This window comes from Mustela lutreola, chromosome 4, assembly GCF_030435805.1.
Source record: "Mustela lutreola isolate mMusLut2 chromosome 4, mMusLut2.pri, whole genome shotgun sequence".
Classification (NCBI taxonomy): Eukaryota; Metazoa; Chordata; class Mammalia; order Carnivora; family Mustelidae; genus Mustela; species Mustela lutreola.
This window is the reverse complement of record NC_081293.1, coordinates 183,239,605-183,259,462: the sequence shown is the minus strand read 5'-3', so window position 1 is coordinate 183,259,462 and position 19,858 is coordinate 183,239,605. Positions and strand designations below refer to the sequence as shown.

Below are 19,858 nucleotides of genomic sequence, written 5' to 3'. Positions count from 1 at the left end.
TGATGGAAGAAACAGAGGCTGGGTAGAGGAGGGGGAGTGCACAAAACAAGGAGGCCAGAGAAAACCTCTCAGATAAAGACGGCATGTGAATAGAGCTTTCTAGAAAATGAGGGGGAGAAAGGCGGCACTTTCTGGGGAAACAGATTCCAGAAAGAACAGGAGACGCACTAGCCCTGAGGCAGAGTACTTGTTCCAGGTTCAAGGAACGGCAAGGAAGTCAGTGTGGCTTCAGAGAAGCAAGAGAGGGGACAGGGACGGATCAGAGAAGAAGCGGGGAGCCAGATCAGGTACAGCTCTGCGGACTTTTCCTCTCAGTGTTCTTGGATGCCACCGGGGGCTTAGCACCCAGGCAAATTAACAGCTTTCAGGGCGCCTGGCTGGCTCCAAGGGAAGAGCACACAACTCTTGACCTTGGGGTAGTGAGTTCGAATCCTATGTTGGGTGTAGAGAAATAATAAGAAAAATAAATAAAAACTTAAAAAAAAAAGGAATGACAGCTTTCTTTTTTTCTTTAATTTTATTATGTTACTCACCACACAGTACATCATTAGTTTTTTTTGTTTGTTTGTTAATATTTTATTTGTTTATTTGACGGAGAGCTAGAGAGAGAGCACAAGTAACTAGAGTGGCAGGGAGAGGGGGAGAGAGAGAAGCAGGCTCTCTGCTGAGCAGGGAGCCCGATGCGGGGCTCGATCCCAGGACCCTGGAATCATGACCCGAGCCGAAGGCAGCTGCTTAACCAACTGAGCCACCCGGGCGCCCCACATCATTAGTTTTTGATGTAGTATTCCGTGATTCATTGTTTGTGTATAAACACGGCTTTCAGCCAGTATTTAATAATGAATACTGAATGCAAATATTCAACAATATTTCAAGTTTCATTTTACATCTATCCAACCTCTTTCTAAAAAAGATTGGAGACCATTTGTACAAAATGTAGGTAATACAAATGAGAAAGTGAACCTAGTTAAGGAGACAGAGGACAAAATGATGCCATGCAAATGTGGAACTCGGGTATGCAGGGCATGGAGGCAAAAACAGTTGATAGGAAACAAGCCCTCAACGTGACCGTGAGGTTCCTAGCCATGCAAAAAGGGAACTGTAGCCAGTTAAGTCATTCTCATTATCAAAAAGATGGATTCCAGTTCCTCTATCGAGGAAGCAAACTTTAAGCTACTTCTAAATTCTAAAAGAAATCTTTCACTTAAAACAGTAAGGATGACAATATACAATATAGTGAACAAGGTCCTCAACCACCTTCTAAAAACAATAAATTTTATGTGGGCATTCTTGTAAGTTCCTTCCAGAACAGAACATTAAAACACAACTCAGACCAAGAGATTGTGACTCTGAACACAGTCCGAGCATGAAGCTTTTCCAATGATCCATTTTAATCTAAGAATGGAATTTGGGGAAAGAAGAGGATGAAATGGATGGAATCATGTTTCACTAATTTCCTCCTCTCAGCAAGCCCTTTGATAGTTCAAGCTGACCAGAGAGCAGTTCTTTGAAGAGCATCAACAGTACAAGTATTTGGTATTAGAGGATTAGTAGGGACTGTTAAATATCATAAGCCAGAAAAGCATGTAGGAAGTTTGCCAACTAATTGCAAAAAATTAACGACCTGTCCAGGGCTCTAGCCTGAGCCTCGAGATCACCTATACGTAATGACAGACCATCCCTGTGGAAGCATTTTAGGGTATTTTAACAAAGTAATAAGAGTCTCCAGAGTACCACCCGTTACAGACTAAATTGAGACACACTGTCCTCCCACTACCAAATTTATATTGAAGCAACCCTCAATGTGACTGTTTGGAGATTAGAGTCTCTAAAGGAGGTCATGTGGACAGGGCCTCAATGAGATACAACTGGTGACCTTATATGCAGAGAAAAGAGACACAAAAGAGCCCTCTCTCTCCACACACTTGCAGAGGAAAGGTCATTAGAGGACACAGCAAGAAGATGGCCATCTACAAGCCAACAAGAGGCCTTACCAAAAACCAACCCTGCTGGCACCTTGATCTTGGACGTCTAGCCTCCAGAACTGTGAGAAAAGAGATTTCTGTTGAAGCCACCCAGCTTGTGGTGTTTTGTTATGGCAGCTCTAGCAGCCTTATACCTGATCCTATGAAACACAGTAGTATTTTGCTTGGCTAAAATATCAAGGCAGATGTTATCGGTCACGCCCCTTCGAGCAACACAGATTCTCAACAAATCCTCAAGAATTAACTACCTGATTCAGCCTCAGATAACTAAACTAATTAACCTGCTATAAGAAATACTTAATGCAATACACCTGAATTTTGGTGACACCTGCAGAACAATTAGCAGTAAGTCCTGCTATCTGAAAACAGTTAATACGCTTAATTGTCTACTAAAGGCATTCCTTGTTGGTATCCAGTGACCTCTCCTCCAGGAATAATAAAGATTAACAAAACAATTAATGTAAATCCCTTCAAACAACTCAGAAAAACTCATTACAAGTAAGGTCCCACATATCCAAAAATCAGTTATCAGGAAACTACAGCTCTACAAAGCTCAATCTACAATAGGAATAAAATCTCAGTGATACCCTTTCCGGAAAATACTCAGAATAGGCCTCTTCTTACCTGAAATCCCCAACTCCCTGCACTTTTTACTCCTCAGGCACCTAAACCCCTCAACCAGCACCACCTTCTCTCATTAGGGCATTTCTGATAAGTCTTTTTAGTCACATAATGGAAAGATAACCAGACAAGGGGTCCTCTTCATTTACAAAATATTGTAACACATTATCATAAGGCAAAAACCAGTATTTTTAAACTCAAATACACAAGGGTTAACTAGTTTCAGGCCCTCACTCCAAGTAGTAAAAAAAAAAAACCTATTAGCTTATTGAGCTTTCTAGAATATTCCTTTTTGTTACTGATCCCAACACAGAAACAAAAAGTCTAGAGCATACATGATTCTTGAAGACATGTTTCCATTTTCTTTACCAAACTGCTTTTTCTGGTTAGGTTACACTATCCTACATTATCAGATCTCCTTAGCCCTTATTTCAAAGTGTGAGAGTCAGATTTTTTTTTTCTTTTAAAGCATGAACTAGCCAATGTTAAGAAATACCTGACAGTAACATGTCAGCAGGGGAACTAAAGACAGGTCTCAGTGCACCTGAGTGGCTCAGTTAATTAAGTGTCTACCTTCGGCTCAGGTCATGACCCCAGGGTCCTGGCTCCCTGCTCAGCAGGGAGTCTGCCCCCTAACACCCACCCCTTCTGCCCGCTCCTGCTCATGTGCACCTGCACCCATTCTTACTCAAATAAATACTTTAAAAAAAAAAAAAAAAGACAGTTCTAGGTATGAGTATAAATCCAAACTAAAGAAAAGAAAAAGAAATCACTAAGCATATGAACACTAACAAGTTGAGAAGAATCTTCAAAGCCTATTCTACTAAGCAGAGCACTTTGTCTATGATGATTCATCTACAAATGCTTCCAATGAATTACAAAAAAAAAAAAAAAAGAAACTCATAATTTTGAGTTTGCATGGAAAAAATCAAACATTAAATGTTTGAGATGTGTATCACTACATAATCACATAAGATATGGCTTCACTCAAAGCATAACTGAATCTATATTACACTTTTTAATCCAATTTTATTATATTCAATTATACACTGCGACTGCTTGTTTCTTAATTATGTCTTATTAGATCCCACAAAATACAAGATAATCCTATCCCAACTGATAACGATTCACGACGACAAGTCCCTCTGAAAAAAACTTTCCTGATGCATAAAAGCAACATCTCTTAATTCACTACAAAAATTCACTTAATATCAAGTGACAGTAAACAATTTCTGCTTTAAAGTCAATTGAAAATTCACTGGTGTCTTGCTTCAGACGGCACTTAGGGCCAATTACTATACCCAACACATGCAGCTTTTCAATATTTCAATTAACTCAGTCACACAAAATACTTCTGGGGACCAAAAGCTCTAAGTCTTGTAACCAACAGAGAAGGCCATTATCTAAAATTAAGTAAAATCACCTTCACTACATGGGGAGATGGAGAGAAGTGAGTTGGGGGAAATGGGAGGGGGAGACAAACCATGAGAGACTGTGGACTCTGAGAAACAAACTGAGGGTTTTGGAGGGGAGGAGGGTGGGGGTTGGATAAGCCTGGTGGTGGGTATTAAGGAGGGCACATATTGCATGGAGCACTGGGCGTGATGCATAAACAATCAATTCTGGAACACTGAAAAGAAATTTGAAAAAAAAAATTTGCCTCACTACAGCATACACTGAGTCCAGGATTGACAGAGTCCATTTTAAATCTACCCCCTACCCTTTCTTAACTGAGGCTACCTCTTTGCCTACTTCCATCTGAAGCTCTACACCCTCCTCCAACCCTTCTCCACAGTGATCTTATTCTTCATCTCCAGGGGAATGTTTCCGTTACAACACAGGACGGCATTTGGTCACTTTAAAGGTGGAGGCTACTTCCTAATGTGGAGTTTCCCGTCGGTTCCTCAGAAATCCCATTTTAGAAGAGAAGAGTAGGCACTGCATGGTACTAGGTTATCTTGAAATCCTGGATTACACAAATTGAAGCAAGTTTCTTAACTGCAGACATCTAGGAGGCTTTAATATGTTCGTGTGCCAGGTGCCTTGGGGAGGAGGGCAGAAGCTGAGTGGACAAGACATGGAGACTATGTAGTTATTTCTTAGATTTAGTCATCTACAGACCCTTGTAATTCCCACCCCCTTGTAGCTCCCCAGTCCGTAAACACACATGTGCATTTTCATGGAAATTTTCAAACACGTACAAAACCGGAGAGACTCCTCCAATAACCCAGCTTCAATGATTATCAACACACCCCAGTCTTGTATCATCTACACCCTAACTTGGACCCCTAGTTATTTTGAAGGAAATATTCAACATGGATATTTTTATCAGTATATAATTCACTATGTACCTCTTAGAAAACGGTCTGAATTCCAGTATAATTTACATAGTGTTACTTCGTTTCCGGGTGTCCGATACAGTGATTCAACAATTTTATGCATGACTCAGGGCTCATCATGGTAAGTGCACTCTTAAATCCCCATCGCCTCTTTCACCCAGCCTCTCCACCCACCCGGGCTCCTTTCCTAACCTTTTCTCTAGAGTTAAAAAAGTCTTTTTCTTTAGGGGCACCTGGGTAGCTCAGTCAGTCAAGCGGCTGCCTTCAGCTCAGGTCATGATCCCAGGATCCTGGGATCGAGTCCCACATTGGGCTCCCTGGTCAGCAGAGAGCTGCTTCTCCCTCTCCCTCTGCCTGCCACTCTGCCTACCTGTGCGCTCTGTCAAATAAATAAATAAAATCTTTAAAAAAAAAAAAGTCTTTTTCTTTATTCATGTTTTGTTACTTAAATTAAGAATCTTTTTGTAAAAATAGCCAGGATACCATTATCTCAGCTTTAAAAAGTTAATGCTAATTGATTTATTTCCCCAACTAAATTATGTCCTATGGGCTACTCAAACTCTAACTTGCATTCGAATCATCTGGTAACCCTGTTACACTGTGGAGCGGCTCAGCTCGGCCAGGTGGTGACAGAGGCTGCCTCCCCCTTTTTAAGATTCTACAATCCTATCAAGGTCTCAAGTGGTATTTTAAAAATAAAATGATGTCCCCCATCATATTTAGCATAATGACAGGCACCAATTTTTTTTTAAATTTTATTTATTTATTTGACAGACAGAGATCACAAGTAGGCAGAGAGGCAGGCAGAGAGAGAGGAGGAAGCAGGCCCCCTGCTGAGCAGAGAGCCCGATGTGGGGCTCCATCCCAGGACCCCGGGATCATGACCCGAGCCGAAAGCAGCGGCTTAACCCACTGAGCCACCCAGGCACCCCATGCACCAAATTTTAAACGGAAAAATGCTTCTTGAATTATATGCCACTTTATTTTTTGCAAGGGCTGTATACTCAATTAATGAATCACTGACACTACATTAAAAACTAGTGACGGACTGTATGTTGGCTGACTGAACAATAAAAAAAATAAAAATTTTAAAAATTGAAAAACAAAATTTTTTTAAAGCAATAAATGGTCAAAAAAGGTTCTCCTAAGAGAAGTGTGGATATTCCTCAAGAAATTAAAAATAGAGCTTCCCTATGACTCTGCCATTGCACTACTGGGTATTTACCCCAAAGATACAGATGGAGTGAAAAGAAGGGCCATCTGTACCCCAATGTTTATAGCAGCAATGGCCACGGTCGCCAAACTGTGGAAAGAACCAAGATGCCCTTCAACGGACGAATGGATAAGGAAGATGTGGTCCATATACACTATGGAGTATTATGCCTCCATCAGAAAGGACGAATACCCAACTTTTGTAGCAACATGGACGGGACTGGAAGAGATTATGCTGAGTGAAATAAGTCAAGCAGAAAGAGTCAATTATCATATGGTTCCACTTATTTGTGGAGCATAACAAATAGCATGGACGACAAGGGGAGATGGGGAGAAGTGAGTTGGGGGAAATTGGAAGGGGAGATGAACCATGAGAGACTATGGACTCTTAAAAACAACCTGAGGGTTTTGAAGGGGTAGGGGGTGGGGAGTGGGAGATCCAGGTGGTGGGTATTGGAGAGGGCACGGATTGCATGGAGCACTGGGTATGGTGCAAAAATAATGAATACTGTTAGGCTGAAAAAATAAAAAAAAGGTTCTCCTAAGGAACTTAAAATATTAAGTTTTCCTACCTGTCAAATGGTACACGAGAACTTTCCTGTTAAATGGTGAGTTCCCATGTTTTTCAAGGCAAAATTCCCATCACATAAAGGATTGGCTACTAAAAAGACCAGAACTCATTTCATGGCTTGAAAGCAGTGAAAAATGTAAGTAGCTGCAGAGGAGAAGACCAAAGTGAGCAGAGCTCAGAGCTCACCACTGCAAACTGAAAAATGCAAGCAAAAACAAAAAGCAAAACAAAACCACCACCAACAAAAAACAATCTAAATGCTGTGCCTCCCAAAGAAAACCAATTACCAGCTCTAAGAGAGCTCAGGCTACCAAGAACAATACTATCACAGGCAAACAAACAAACAAACAAACAAACAAAAAACCCGTATTTTTAATAATAAAGAAATACACAAACAGACGCAAAATAGTTCCAAAGCATTTCTCGGAGTTCTGAAGGAAAAGTTCTTGGAAAAGTACTATATGAAGCAAAAGTGTTTAGCTGTTTAATGAAATACTCTGCAAAATGTGAAATACTATTAGGGCGGAGATATCTAGTTCACTCTCATGCTGTACCTTTATACAGCAGACCCGTATAAATGATGACCTTGGGGCACCTGGGTGGCTCAGTGGGTTAAAGCCTCTGCCTTCGGCTCAGGTCATGATCCCAGGGTCCTGGGATAGAGCCCCGAGTCGGATTCTCTGCTCAGCGGGGAGCCTGCTTCCTTCTCTCTCTGCCTACTTGTAATCTCTGCCTGTCAAATAAATAAATAAAATCTTTAAAAAAAAAAAATGATGACCTTATTCTTCCATCTGCTCGTATGCAACTGATGAATCAGACCAATAAAATTCTTTAAAGATATTTTTCAAAATATGAAGCACTGACAGACTTCCGCTCTGATCTAGAAGAAATAACTGGGACTGGATTTGCTCTAGCATCTGAAAATAACAACAACCAAAAAAAACCAAAACCAAAAACAAAAAACTGATTTCAAAACCTTAAGCATTAAGGCAGAGTTTGCAGGGCAGGTGAGGAAAGGAAAGAACTAGAGAGCACTCTGAAAATCCCGCAGAAGGGCTCCCTTAAAGCCTCCGCTCACTATCACCATGCCTAGGAAAACTACCCAAGGCCAGGAAAAGAACCACCAGTAAGGATTAATGGACACAAGTACCTGAAATCACACACAGCCAGAGGGGAAAATCTCAGGATTCACAGAGCATTGGGTGGAGTACTCAAAAGAATTTTGCCATATTTAGGAAACAAAACTGGCCCTAAACCAAATGTAGCTTCGTCCCCATGAGCAAAATTTAAAACAAGACGTGAAAGGACCACAATGTCCAAGTAACTTAACCAAATCCTAGAACAAAATTCAGGAATATTTACAAGAAAACAAAGACATCTGCTATCAGTACCCAAAAGGTAAAATTTACAATATCTAGTATCCAAAACATATGTAAGGTATGTAAAAAGGAGGGGAGTGGTTATTAATCAACTGAAACTAAGCCAAAAATGACATAAGAAGACAAAATGAGTAAACAAGAACATTAAAGGTATTATAATACCTGTATTTCATAGTCCAAGAAGCTACAGGAAAGACTGAATGTTCAAGGAAAGCTATTAACGATTTTTTTTTCTTAAAAGACCCAACTCAAACTTCTAGAGCTCAAAACTATAATCTAATAAAAAATACATTACATAAGATTAACAACAGATTGGAAATTATAGAGAAGATTGAAGACTTTGAAGACACAGTAATAATAGAGGGGGAAACATCAGCATTCAGTGAGATGTGGGACTTGAAGTGCCTAAAATACTTAGATAAATCTAACCAACAATATGTAAGACTACATACTGAAATCTATTTTAAAAATTGATGAGCGAGGGGCGCCTGGGTGGCTCAGTGGGTTAAAGCCTCTGCCTTCGGCTCAGGTCATGATCTCAGGGTCCTGGGATCGAGCCCTCCATCGGGCTCTCTGCTCATTGGGGAGCCTGCTTCCTCCTTTCTCTCTGCCTGCCTCTCTGCCTACATGTGATCTCTGTCTGTCAAACAAATAAATAAAATCTTTAAAAAAAAAAATTGATGAGCGAAATTAAAGAATTAAGTGAAAAAATACACCTATTCAGGGATAAGAAGATTCAACATGACTAAGATGTCAATTTTCCTATGTCACTTTGTACATTCAATGCAATCCCAACCAAAAATCCGAGGTTTTATCGTACAAATTTACTAGCTAACTCAAAGACTGATATGGGGAAAAAAATAAAACGAAATAAAATTGATGCAGAAATGCAAAGGACCTAGAATACCCAAAATAACTTTTGTTTTAAGTAGGCTCCATGGAGCCCAATGAGGGGCCTGAACTCACAACCATGATGAGATCGAGACCTGAGCCAAAATTCAGAGTTGAACGCTCAACCAACTGAGTCACCCCAGCACCCCATCCAAAATAACTTTTAAAAAGTAGGGTACAGAGGCACCTGGGTGGCTCAGTGGGTTAAGCCTCTGCCTTCAGCTCTGGTCATGATCTCAGGGTCCTGGGATCAAGTCCCATATCGGGCTCTCTGCCCGGCAGGGAGCCTGCTTCCCCCTCTCTCTCTGCCTGCCTCTCTGCCTACTTGTGATCTCTGTCAAGTAAATAAATAAAATCTTTAAAGAAAAAAAAAGAAGTAGGGTACAGGTGGAGAGCATACACGGTCTTCAAGACTTAAAAAGCAACAATCAAGACTGTGTGGTAATGTCATCAAGATAAACAAATGAGTGGGGGCACCTGGGTGGCTCAGTGGGTTAAGGCTCCGGTGGTGATCCCAGGGTCCTAGAATCGAGCCCCGAGTTGGGCTCTCTGCTCAGCGGGGAGCCTGCTTCCTCCTCTCTCTCTGCCTGATTCTCTGCCTACTTGTGATCTCTGTCAGATACATAAATAAAATCTTTAAAAATTAAAAAAAAAAAAAAGATAAACAGATGAGTGAAATAGACTAGAGAATCAAGAAATAGACCCACATTAGTCAACTGATTTTTGACAGATATACAAAAGAAATTCAGTGAAGCAAGCATAATCTGTTTAATGAATGGTGTTGGAATAATAGGATACTCTTGCACAAAAAAATAAACTGGAAAAAAGACATGGATGCTGTAAGTGTTTGTCTCTATCTTGATATGGGTAGTGGTTATATAGGTAAAAATTCATCAAGCCATATACTTAATATATGTGTACTTAACGATACATATGAATACCTCGAAAATGGAGACAAATAAAGTCAGCGTATAAGTTAGCATAGAGAAGGGTGCCTGGCTGGCTCGGTCAATAGAGCATGTGACTCTCGATCTTGGGGTTGTGAGTTTGAGCCCCACATTGGGGGACAGAGATTAGTTAAAAATAAGTTAGCATATAGAGTAAGCTCCCATATTTATTTTAAAAATAATATTTTTTGTTTGAAATAAAAGAATTTCTATCTATCCATCCAATATTTTGTACACGCATATACACACACCCAGAGACACAGCAAAGTCTGGAATGAGGTTCAGCTAATATCAATTGACAGTGACTGGAATAATCCCATCTTCCTGCATTTCCACTCTTTCAATATATAACAATATATTGTTTTAAATTATAACACTGTTTGAATTATAACAATACAGTCAATTTTTTATAAGTGGAAGCGAAGTTATTAATAGTGTTTAATTCTGGGTAAAGAGAATATGAGAGTTTAGGGACGCCTGGGTGGCTCAGTTGGTTAAGCAGCTGCCTTCGGCTCAGGTCATGATCCCAGCGTCCTGGGATCGAGTCCCACATCGGGCTCCTTGCTCAGCAGGGAGCCTGCTTCTCCCTCTGCCTCTGCCTGCCATTCTGTCTGCCTGTGCTCGCTCTCCACACCCCCCTCTCTGATAAATAAATAAAATTAAAAAAAAAAAAAAAAAAAGAAAATATGAGAGTTTATATTTTCTTCTCTGTAATTTTCTATATATTTTTAATTCTCCCACTTAAAAAATATTTATATAACTCCAAACACTATATATAGCAACATGAAAAAATTCTGTTATGCTAAAAAAAGTTGTTTGTTATAACTAAAACTATTAAACTTCTCTAAGTACCTAGACAAGATCCACACAAAAACCTTAAAAAGGAAAATAGGTTAATATTTAGGAAATAAGATTGTTGGACTTTTTTTCTTTTTAATAACTTTTTTTTTACAAGTTTTTGTGACCCAAAAATGGGGATGTGCCAATGACAAGTATGCACAAGAAGGGAACAAAACGCATGGAATGTTGAAGATCCCACAAAGGTCCAACAATGGAAAACAGAAATCACCTTTTCTGTAAATGGTGCTTGAACAACGGAACATCCACCTGCAAAAAAGTGAATCTGGACACAGATCTTATTGCCTTCACAAAAATTAACTTGAAATGGGTAGCCTGAACTGCACAGCCAAGTACAAGACATAACATGAAACTCCCAGAAGTGAACACTGGAGAAAACTTACATGATCGTGGGTATGGCACAGAGTTTTTAGGTTATAATGCCAAAGACATGACCCGTAACAGAAATCACTAATGATTCATTAAAAGTACAAACTTCTGCTCTGGGAAAGACTCTGTCAAGAGAATAAGACAAGCCACAGACTGGGAGAAAAATACTTGCAACACGCATATATCCGCATACCTCCAGCTGTAACACGCAACCAAAGGACAGGGAGACAATTACTCCCCTCTTACTCACAACGGACTTAATAAAGACAATCATCAGAAACATCCAGTTTCTGGCCAGGGCTTGGGAAAACGGGTGCGCGAATACACCACTCGTGGGAGCGAAAATGACCATCTTTCTGGAGGACCTTTGGACTCTCTAAAAATACAAAATGTCAAGATACTCGGGCGTGGCTATTCCTCTGCCACTGCCATGATTTTACACCACTGGTCTACTCCCTGATGTACATGAATGCTCACTGTTTTAACAGAAGATTTAAAAAAAGAAAAGAAAAAGAAACAAGTTAAGTGTTTGTTATAAAAAATGGATGGGAGAGGGACCACTAATCAAATAGATTATGGTGTATCCATATGAAGAATGCTACATAGCCACTAAAAAGATTGAGATAGACCTGTATTTGTTACTAGAAAAGATCTCCAAAATAAAGAAAAACAAGCGAATGAATAAAGGGTCAAAAATATGCATAGTATGATTCCATTTGTTTAAAGAAAATATAATTTTAATGAATATTCCTTAATTTTAATGAATATTCCTTAAGTGTATATAAAGTATTATATATTAAAATATTAAATACTAAAGAATGTATATTCTGGTTTAAAGATTATACATTCACGCATACTTAAAAACAATTTTCTATTCCTCTCAAGGAACCAAAGGTACATCAGGAAGGATATGAACAGAGTGAAAAGTCTTCATTTTTTATTTTATTCCTCTTGAAATATCTGAATTTTCTTATATAACTAAATTTTAGAAATTATGTATTTTAATGGCAAAAGGGTTATGTAGGCAAAGAGATGATAGGCCTTTCAATTCGCTGGTTTATAAACTTTCTGTCTTTAATCTAATAAATGTTTTATCCTTTATGTCTGTTTATATTTTATGTTTTACATGCACACATAAGCATATATATATTTAAATCTAGCTTCTGCAGCTGACTCTCAAATGATCAATAATTACCATCTTAATTCAGCTACACAAGGTTTCTTGGTTACAAAGTGAACATTCTGGCAAATGGAATCAAACATTCAAGCCAAACTGGAAAGGTTATTTCTGACAGAAAATTCACATCATATCCTGGGGGCTCTCTGTTGGACATCACAACCAAGTTTCTAACCAGAGAAGCGGCAGATCCTGAAAAGGAAGAAATAAATGAACACCGCAAGTGTTCTCTATGCCAAACTGTTAGCCCCTCCTGTACCCTCTTAAATTTCCCCCAAAACCAAAGCCCATATTATTATCCCATTTCACAAATGTACTAGACACAGTGGTCTGAAGTAACTGGTCCAACGTAATTGTAAACGGGTAACACAATCCGGTAAGTTTCTACTAACTATACCTCAACGTCCACCGAACACTATGACCATATCTATCCACTGTAAGGAGTGGCTTAAAAAAACCCTGACCTATCACCCAACATTACACCTCTCTGCCTCAAAGCCTTCAGGAAATCCCAATGTTAAGAATTACACGTGGGGGGGCGGGGGGGCGCCTGGGTGGCTCAGTGGGTTAAAGCCTCTGCCTTCGGCTCTGGTCATGATACCAGGGTCCTGGGATGGAGCCCCGAGTTGGGCTCTCTGCTCAGCGGGGAGCCTGCTTCCTTGTCTCTCTCTGCCTGCCTCTCTGCCCACTTGTGTTCTCTGTCTGTCAAATAAATAAATAAAATCTTTAAAAAAAAAAAAAAAAAAGAATTACACGTGGGGTTAGAAACTAAGACATGGATTCCCAAGATACTGATTCTTCATGTTTAGCAGGAAAAGGGGAGGGATTGTTTTGCCCCTCTATCCACATATACTGTCACATGTCCCAAGACTTCGAGGAGAAAAAAGTGTTTAGTCTCCAGACAGCCTAGCAGTAATTTTTAAACAGTACTGCATCCACGGTGCCAAGATGTCCCAGGGTGCAAAGGGAGTGGAAACCCAAAAAACCATAATGAGCCAGGCTCAGATGAAGAGAAGAGGTGTTACTGGAAACAACACTAACCAGCTGACACAACTTCGTGGACTCTGCTCCAGAATGACCACATTTCTTTCTGCCACAAACTGTGTCATGGATCTCAAAGCTATTTGTTCAAAGCCCTGATCAAAGACTGGACCCCTTCAACAAAGCTTGCTTTGAATTAAAAGTGGGGCTGACCAAAACACTCTCGGAGGAGGAAGGGAATTTAACAGGTATCTACAATAAAGGATTTTCTTAGTTTTTGAAATTCCAACTTCTATGAAGACATGAAAGTTGATGAAAACGTGAGCCCTCAACTGCCTTCAAACCTCCTTGACATCTGTAACCAGAGTCTGTCCACAAAAGCTCTGCTCTGAGGTTTCCATAAGGTCGCCTAAAGTCACAGCCAAAGTTTGTCTTCCCAATTAAATGGTCTATTAAAGGCCAACTTATAAAGAGAAGAGAGTCAACATTTAATTGGAAAGCAAATCACCTAACAGTAAGTGGTAGACACATTTCCCAATTAAAAATCTGACAAGAACTCACAAAAATAAAACAGCAACTCCAAAATGCCATCTTGCCCATTTCCCCATTTAGAAAGGCTGCCTGCTCCGATTTCACACCAAAGAAAAGGTTAGGGGGGGGAAATCAATAGAAAAGTTGGAAAATGCTGCGTGTGCATGCACACGTGTAAAACTGTCCAAATTTACATCAGCAGGTGATCGCAACTCTGTCCACCCAATTAGTTCCATTTTAAAGGGCCAGTGGCAAGATTTCAAACCAAAAGCTGCAGGTAGCAGTGGCCTCCGACAGACTCGGTCCCAAGCACCATCCATCTCCTCATCAAAGCCCCACTTCCCAGCCTGAGGACCTCTTCTGCAATACCCCGGGAGTCTACCCTTTGAAACATCTGACTGTCCAGAAATATTTTTATTCAACACTTTTTAAATGGTTAAGAATTTCATTTAGGAGTCTCAAGGTACTTAAATACCCATCGACCAAAATGTAACATTTTCACTACTCCACACTAGACTTCTTGAAAATGTTTTGATTTTTAAATGCTTGAAAGTGACGAATGATCATACTAGCAAAATAGTTATTATTTAACTATTTGGTACCACAGATGGAAAGAGTGATGAGATTTGGCTAGTTCCCATGTCTATACTTAATGTGTCCTTAGGCTGAACCCTTAACCACCTGTTGTTTTTTTATTCAGTGTTAAAAGATGACTAGCAATAAATGCTGCTTCGGGGTGCCTGGGTGACTCAGTGGGTTAGGCCTCTGCCTTTGGCTTGGGTCATGATCTCAGGATCCTGGGATGGAGCCCTGCATCAGGCTCTCTGCTCAGCGGGGAGGCTGCTTCCCTCTCTCTCTCTCTCTACCTGCATCTCTGCCTACTTGTGATCTCTGTCTGTCAAATAAATAAATAAAATCTTTTTTTTTTTAAATGCTGTTTCAAGTCCTAGAAATAGCTTTAAATATATATGATGTGTTAGACTAGTACATAATAAGGTATAGGAATGACTTTTTAGAGAGATTTTTTGAGAGAAAGAGTGCGCGCATGTGTGTGTGCATGTGTACACCAGCTGTGGCAGTTGGGGGGTGGGAGGGGTTGCTGCAGGGAGAGAATCTCAAGATTCCCCTGTGAGCACAGACTCATAGCCCTGAGGTCACAACCTGAGCCAAAACCAAGAGTCAGACACTTAACTGAGCCATCCAGGTGCTCCTAGAAATGACTTTTTTAACATATCTGAACAAAAGCAAAGGAGAAGTTTTAATATTCACTATTAAAAAAAAAAAAAAAAGCTCAGTGATATAAAAAGATAAACAAAGGGGCACCTGGGTGGCTCAGTGGGTTAAAGCCTCTGCCTTCAGCTTGGGTCGTGATCCCAGGGTTCTGGGAGAGAGCCCTGAATCAGGCTCTCTGCTCAGCAGGGAGCCGGCTTCCTCCTCTCTCAGCCTGCCTCTCCGCCCACTTGTAATCTCTGTCTGTCAAATAAATAAATAAAATCTTTAAAAAAAAAAAAAAGATAAACAAAGCTAAACTAATCAAACTAATCAAACTTTTCAAAGGATTACTCACTTATATGGTGACAAAATGACAGGTCCAAAGAAACATAAAAGAGAACTGACATGTATCAATATATCTTCAAGAAGGCTCAGGTTTTATAAACATGAACCTAAAATGGATTTGGGAAAGCTTTGGTCTTTGAGAGAGAATCTGAAAAGAGGTTAAGGAGAAGAGGAGATAATCCAAGTTTAACATGAGGAATTAGGAATCATGAATACAGTGTTGCAAGAAGGGGTAACACAAAGAATACAAACTGAACAGAGAGACAAAGCAACTTCAGAGTAACAGAACAATTTACTAACAAGAAATATACATTCCCCATTTCCCCCCCTCAATTTTGTAATGTAATTGACATATAACACCATAGTCGTTTAAGGTGTACAACATGATTTAATATATTATGTATATTGCAAAATGATTACAATAAGGTTAGTTAACATGGACCCATTGCACATAGTTACAATTTCTTTTTCTTGTAATAGAACCTGTAAGATCTACTCTCTTAGAAACTACATTCCCCACTCTATTCTCCTCTGAAGTACTCACCCCTGCTTCTCCCCACCCAAACACCAAAGTACTACTACCACCCTACTCTCATTAACTGCCACTGTTCACAAAGTTTAAACCATTGCATATGTTCAAAAAGCTCATCAGGGAGGAAACAACAAGGAGAGAGAGCTGGCAACACTCTCAGGCCAAACCCACAATTTTCCTGTGACACAAAGAAATACTGAAATATAAACATCAACACTTGAGAAGCAACAACAACTAGTCTTAAATAAGGTCATATGTAACCATGAATTCTAATCCTTAATAAACTTGCCCAGGGTGTTAGATCTGGACCCTCCATTATACTATGCTAGGTAACAGTAACGAAAGTATTATGCAAGTGGTCTGAGGTGGTCAAGGATAAAGAAGACAAATGAACAACATTAATACACAATAGAATTCAACATAAAAATTGTGTAGGCCTAAATCATGATGATATGTGAAGGTAATATAGATGGGCAGAAGATGCGGGTGAATAACCACAAAATCATATGCCACCCCATCCAGAGGGAGAGTTCCCCTGAAGAACAAAGGAACAGATAACCAAAGGCAATGTGTTTCTGAATCAGCATCAGTTTAAAAAACAAAACACAAAAACTTCAGTTTGGTTTTTATGCTTTTTCCAAATGTAGGATGTAGGGCATTTAGAATGAATGTAACTGGCATTTAAGAAAACTGATACACAGCAGAAAAGAAATGGGTGAAGCCTACAGAATCAGAAATGCACAGATGAAATGGTACGTTTATATACAGCTGTTACCTTCCCTAACCCCCACTACACTTGACCACAACTAATTCTGGATTTCCATCTTTCACTCCTTTCTTCTAGTCTTCTAGGCTGTCACAGTTTTTACTTCCATATTTTATCCCTCAAGTGAACTATACTCTGAAGGGTAACATCATGTCTGGTTCGTCTTTGCTAAACACAGAGAATTCACTCAGTTGCTCAACAAATATTTATAAAGTATGTATTAACTCCCAGGCACCATAGTACAAACTGGCACTAAATACATCGTGTAAGTGAATATTGACTATAAGGCAGAAAAAATAAAGAAGTTCAAAAAAGAATCCAAATAAATTCATATATAGAACTCCACAAAGGATTAAGATGGTATGCTACCATCTCTCCATACTCTAGTTGGAGTTTCAGTATCATGAAACAAACATTTACACTGCCTGTACAGTCACAAGAATGTGGGTCCACACTAGACCAGGGCTCCCTTTGCATGGCCCACCAAGTTTATGAAGCATTTCCACACAGAGAACAATTCTTATCTAAAAAACAAAAACAAACAAAAAAACAGTAATAATTTCGTAGTCTTAAACTAGAAGCCCCTAAAAAACACCCATGAGATGGGTCTTTATCAGTCCGGGAGTATTAGGCTATTTTAAAATTCAATCTATTCTTATATTCAAACCCTGACTAACTACCAGGTACTGTTGAGGCTGAATTTTTTTTTTTTTTTTTAAATCATCAGGACAGGGACGCATGGGTGGCTCAGTTGGTTGGATGACTGCCTTCAGCTCAGGTCATGATCCCAGAGTCCCGAGATCGAGTCCCGCATCGGGCTCCCAGCTCCACCGGGAGTCTGCTTCTCTCTCTGACCTTCTCCTCACTCATGCTCTCTCTCACTGTCTCTCTCTCAAATAAATAAATAAAATCTTTAAAAAAAAAAAATCATCAGGACATTGCGGGGGCCCTCCTAGAACTCAACTAGAAGTTTAGCATGGGGCGGGGGTTTAGTTGATGAAAAATTCCCGAGTTGACATTCAAATGTCAACAATGTAAAAACATGTTATAATACATTTTATTCAGGTTGTTGTAATCACTTCCCGTATCATCCTTAATGATGTCCAAAAGGATTCCCCACCCTTACTTTATTTCACATTTTTAAAAAAGGAGCCCCTAAAAGCTCCACCAGTCCCCCTCCCACCATGCATATTCTGGAAAAATAACGTGCATAGAAGATAACCCGAAATTTGTTTATCCTTCCGGGATAGGAAGGCAGAATAAAAATGGAAAACGACTGTACGCCTTCCAACCCAGAGCCCTTCTGCAAGCTCACTACAGGCTCTGGTATTGGAGGCTGTGGCCATTCACAGGTGGTTGGAGGTGTCCGAAGTGTGAGAACACAATCTGCAACTCGTGACAGTAGCCCCCGGACTTCGGGGCCTTCCACCCAGAAATCCAGGAAACAAGGCGCCTGCCCCAAGTGAGCGCTGCCGAAGGCAACCCATAAATAAACGCTGTGTGAATCAGTGAGCACACCTGGCTTTCTCTACCAAGCCCCAAACAGCGTGCTTCTAGGGCCCACGGACCCTAATGGAAAGCTCAGGTCCTAAAGACAAGACAGCGAGGCGGGGCTCCTCCCTTTAGTCCAACCCCAGAGAAAACTGCGGGGGAACTGCGGGGGCCCTCCGGAGAGGCTGGGGGGAGGCAGGGAGGAAGGAGGAGGGGTCGGCAGGGTGGAACCCAGCTAACCCTTCTCCCTTCCAAAGCGGAGGTCGAGCCGCTGCCCGCTGCCCCCTGGCCCCTGACCCTGCCTCCTGCCTCCCTCACCTGATCACAGAGATGAGCAGCCCCGAGGGGTCTTTGCTTTTGCTGACTGTGCTTCTGTATTTCCCACCAGCCGCTTCTGCCGCCATCTTGGTACCGGGCGGAGCGGGGGAACGGGTGGGTAAGAACGCACCAAGCGAACGTAAACTCTGTAATTGACCTCGCTGGGGAGTAACCAATGGAAGAAGAGAAATTCGGAGACGGGAAACTGGACAGTCCAATCGCTGAACTAAGGAGGTGGGACTGATGAAGCAAGTTTCACGGTCTCGCATTCGCTCTAAGCACTCTGGGAATTGTAGTTTCTTTCCGTGGTTCCTGGGAGCGCAGGAAGACTAAACCAGTGGCAACTTGGTGAAGTCTCGTAATGACTGGTTTGTATTTATTCTGATCTGGTGTGGGTTTTGTTTTGTTTTGTTTAACAGTTTCCCTTTTTTTAGAATTTTATCATGTTTTTTTTTAACATTTTATTTATTTATTTGACAGGCAGAGATCACAAGTAAGCAGAGAGGCAGGCAGAGAGAGGAGGAAGCCGACTCCCTGCTGAGCAGAGAGCCCCATGCGGACCCGGAGATCATGACCTGAGCCGAAGGCAGCGGCTTAACCCACTGAGCCACCCAGGCGCCCCAAGAATTTTATCATGTTTCTAATCAAATTTATCTTACAATGCCATGAAGAGTATATAGGGGTGTGTTTTTACTTGGGGGGGGGGGGGTGCGTCTATGAGCAAAATTTGACTTTAAACACGAGTGGTTTAAAAAAACAGTTTAATACCTAGGGGCGCCTGGGTGGCTCAGTGGGTTAAGCTTCTGCCTTCGGCTCAGGTCATGATCTCAGGGTCCTGGGATCCAGTCCCCCATCGGGCTTTCTGTTCAGCAGCGAGCCTGCTTCCCCCTCCCTCTCTGCCTGCCTCTCTGCCTGCTTTCTCTCTCTCTCTCTCTCTCTCTCTGTCAAAAAAGTAAATAAAATCTTAAAAAAAAAAAAACTTTAGTACTTAGTCGGGGCTTCATAAGTAGCAAAGCAGCTCCCTCGTTGCGATCTCTTGAAAATCAGCCCTCGACACACAGAAAAATGAAAAATTTAAATCAAATAAATAAAAACAATTCAATAAAATGTGAAAATGAGACACAGGAATGCTTTTCTTTAGAGAATAAACGCTTATTCTCTAAAACTAAATGTTTCTACATTCGTTTCATGTGTGAGTTCAGCTATCTTCCAGTGTGCCTGTATTTCCAGATAATTCTAAAAAAAAATAAACCTGCAAAAACATGCAAAATAGATATTAACCGAAACACCAAAAAGCAAAACTGACCAATTTGCAGATTTTTTTTCTTCCCAA

At 40.6% G+C, this 19,858-nt stretch overlaps 1 protein-coding gene across 3 annotated transcripts in view; it reads right to left on the bottom strand.

Annotated features, from left to right (window-relative positions):
• EXOC4 (exocyst complex component 4) overlaps nt 1–18,658 on the bottom strand; it is a 730,059-nt gene extending 711,401 nt beyond the window's left edge. For all 3 annotated transcript variants that reach the window (XM_059171891.1, XM_059171893.1, XM_059171892.1), the window contains exon 1: nt 18,526–18,658. In XM_059171891.1, coding sequence (XP_059027874.1) covers nt 18,526–18,611 — 86 coding nt within the window. In that variant the 5' untranslated portion in view covers nt 18,612–18,658. The remainder of the gene's footprint in view (nt 1–18,525) is intronic.
• Between the last annotated feature and the right edge of the window lie 1,200 nt (nt 18,659–19,858).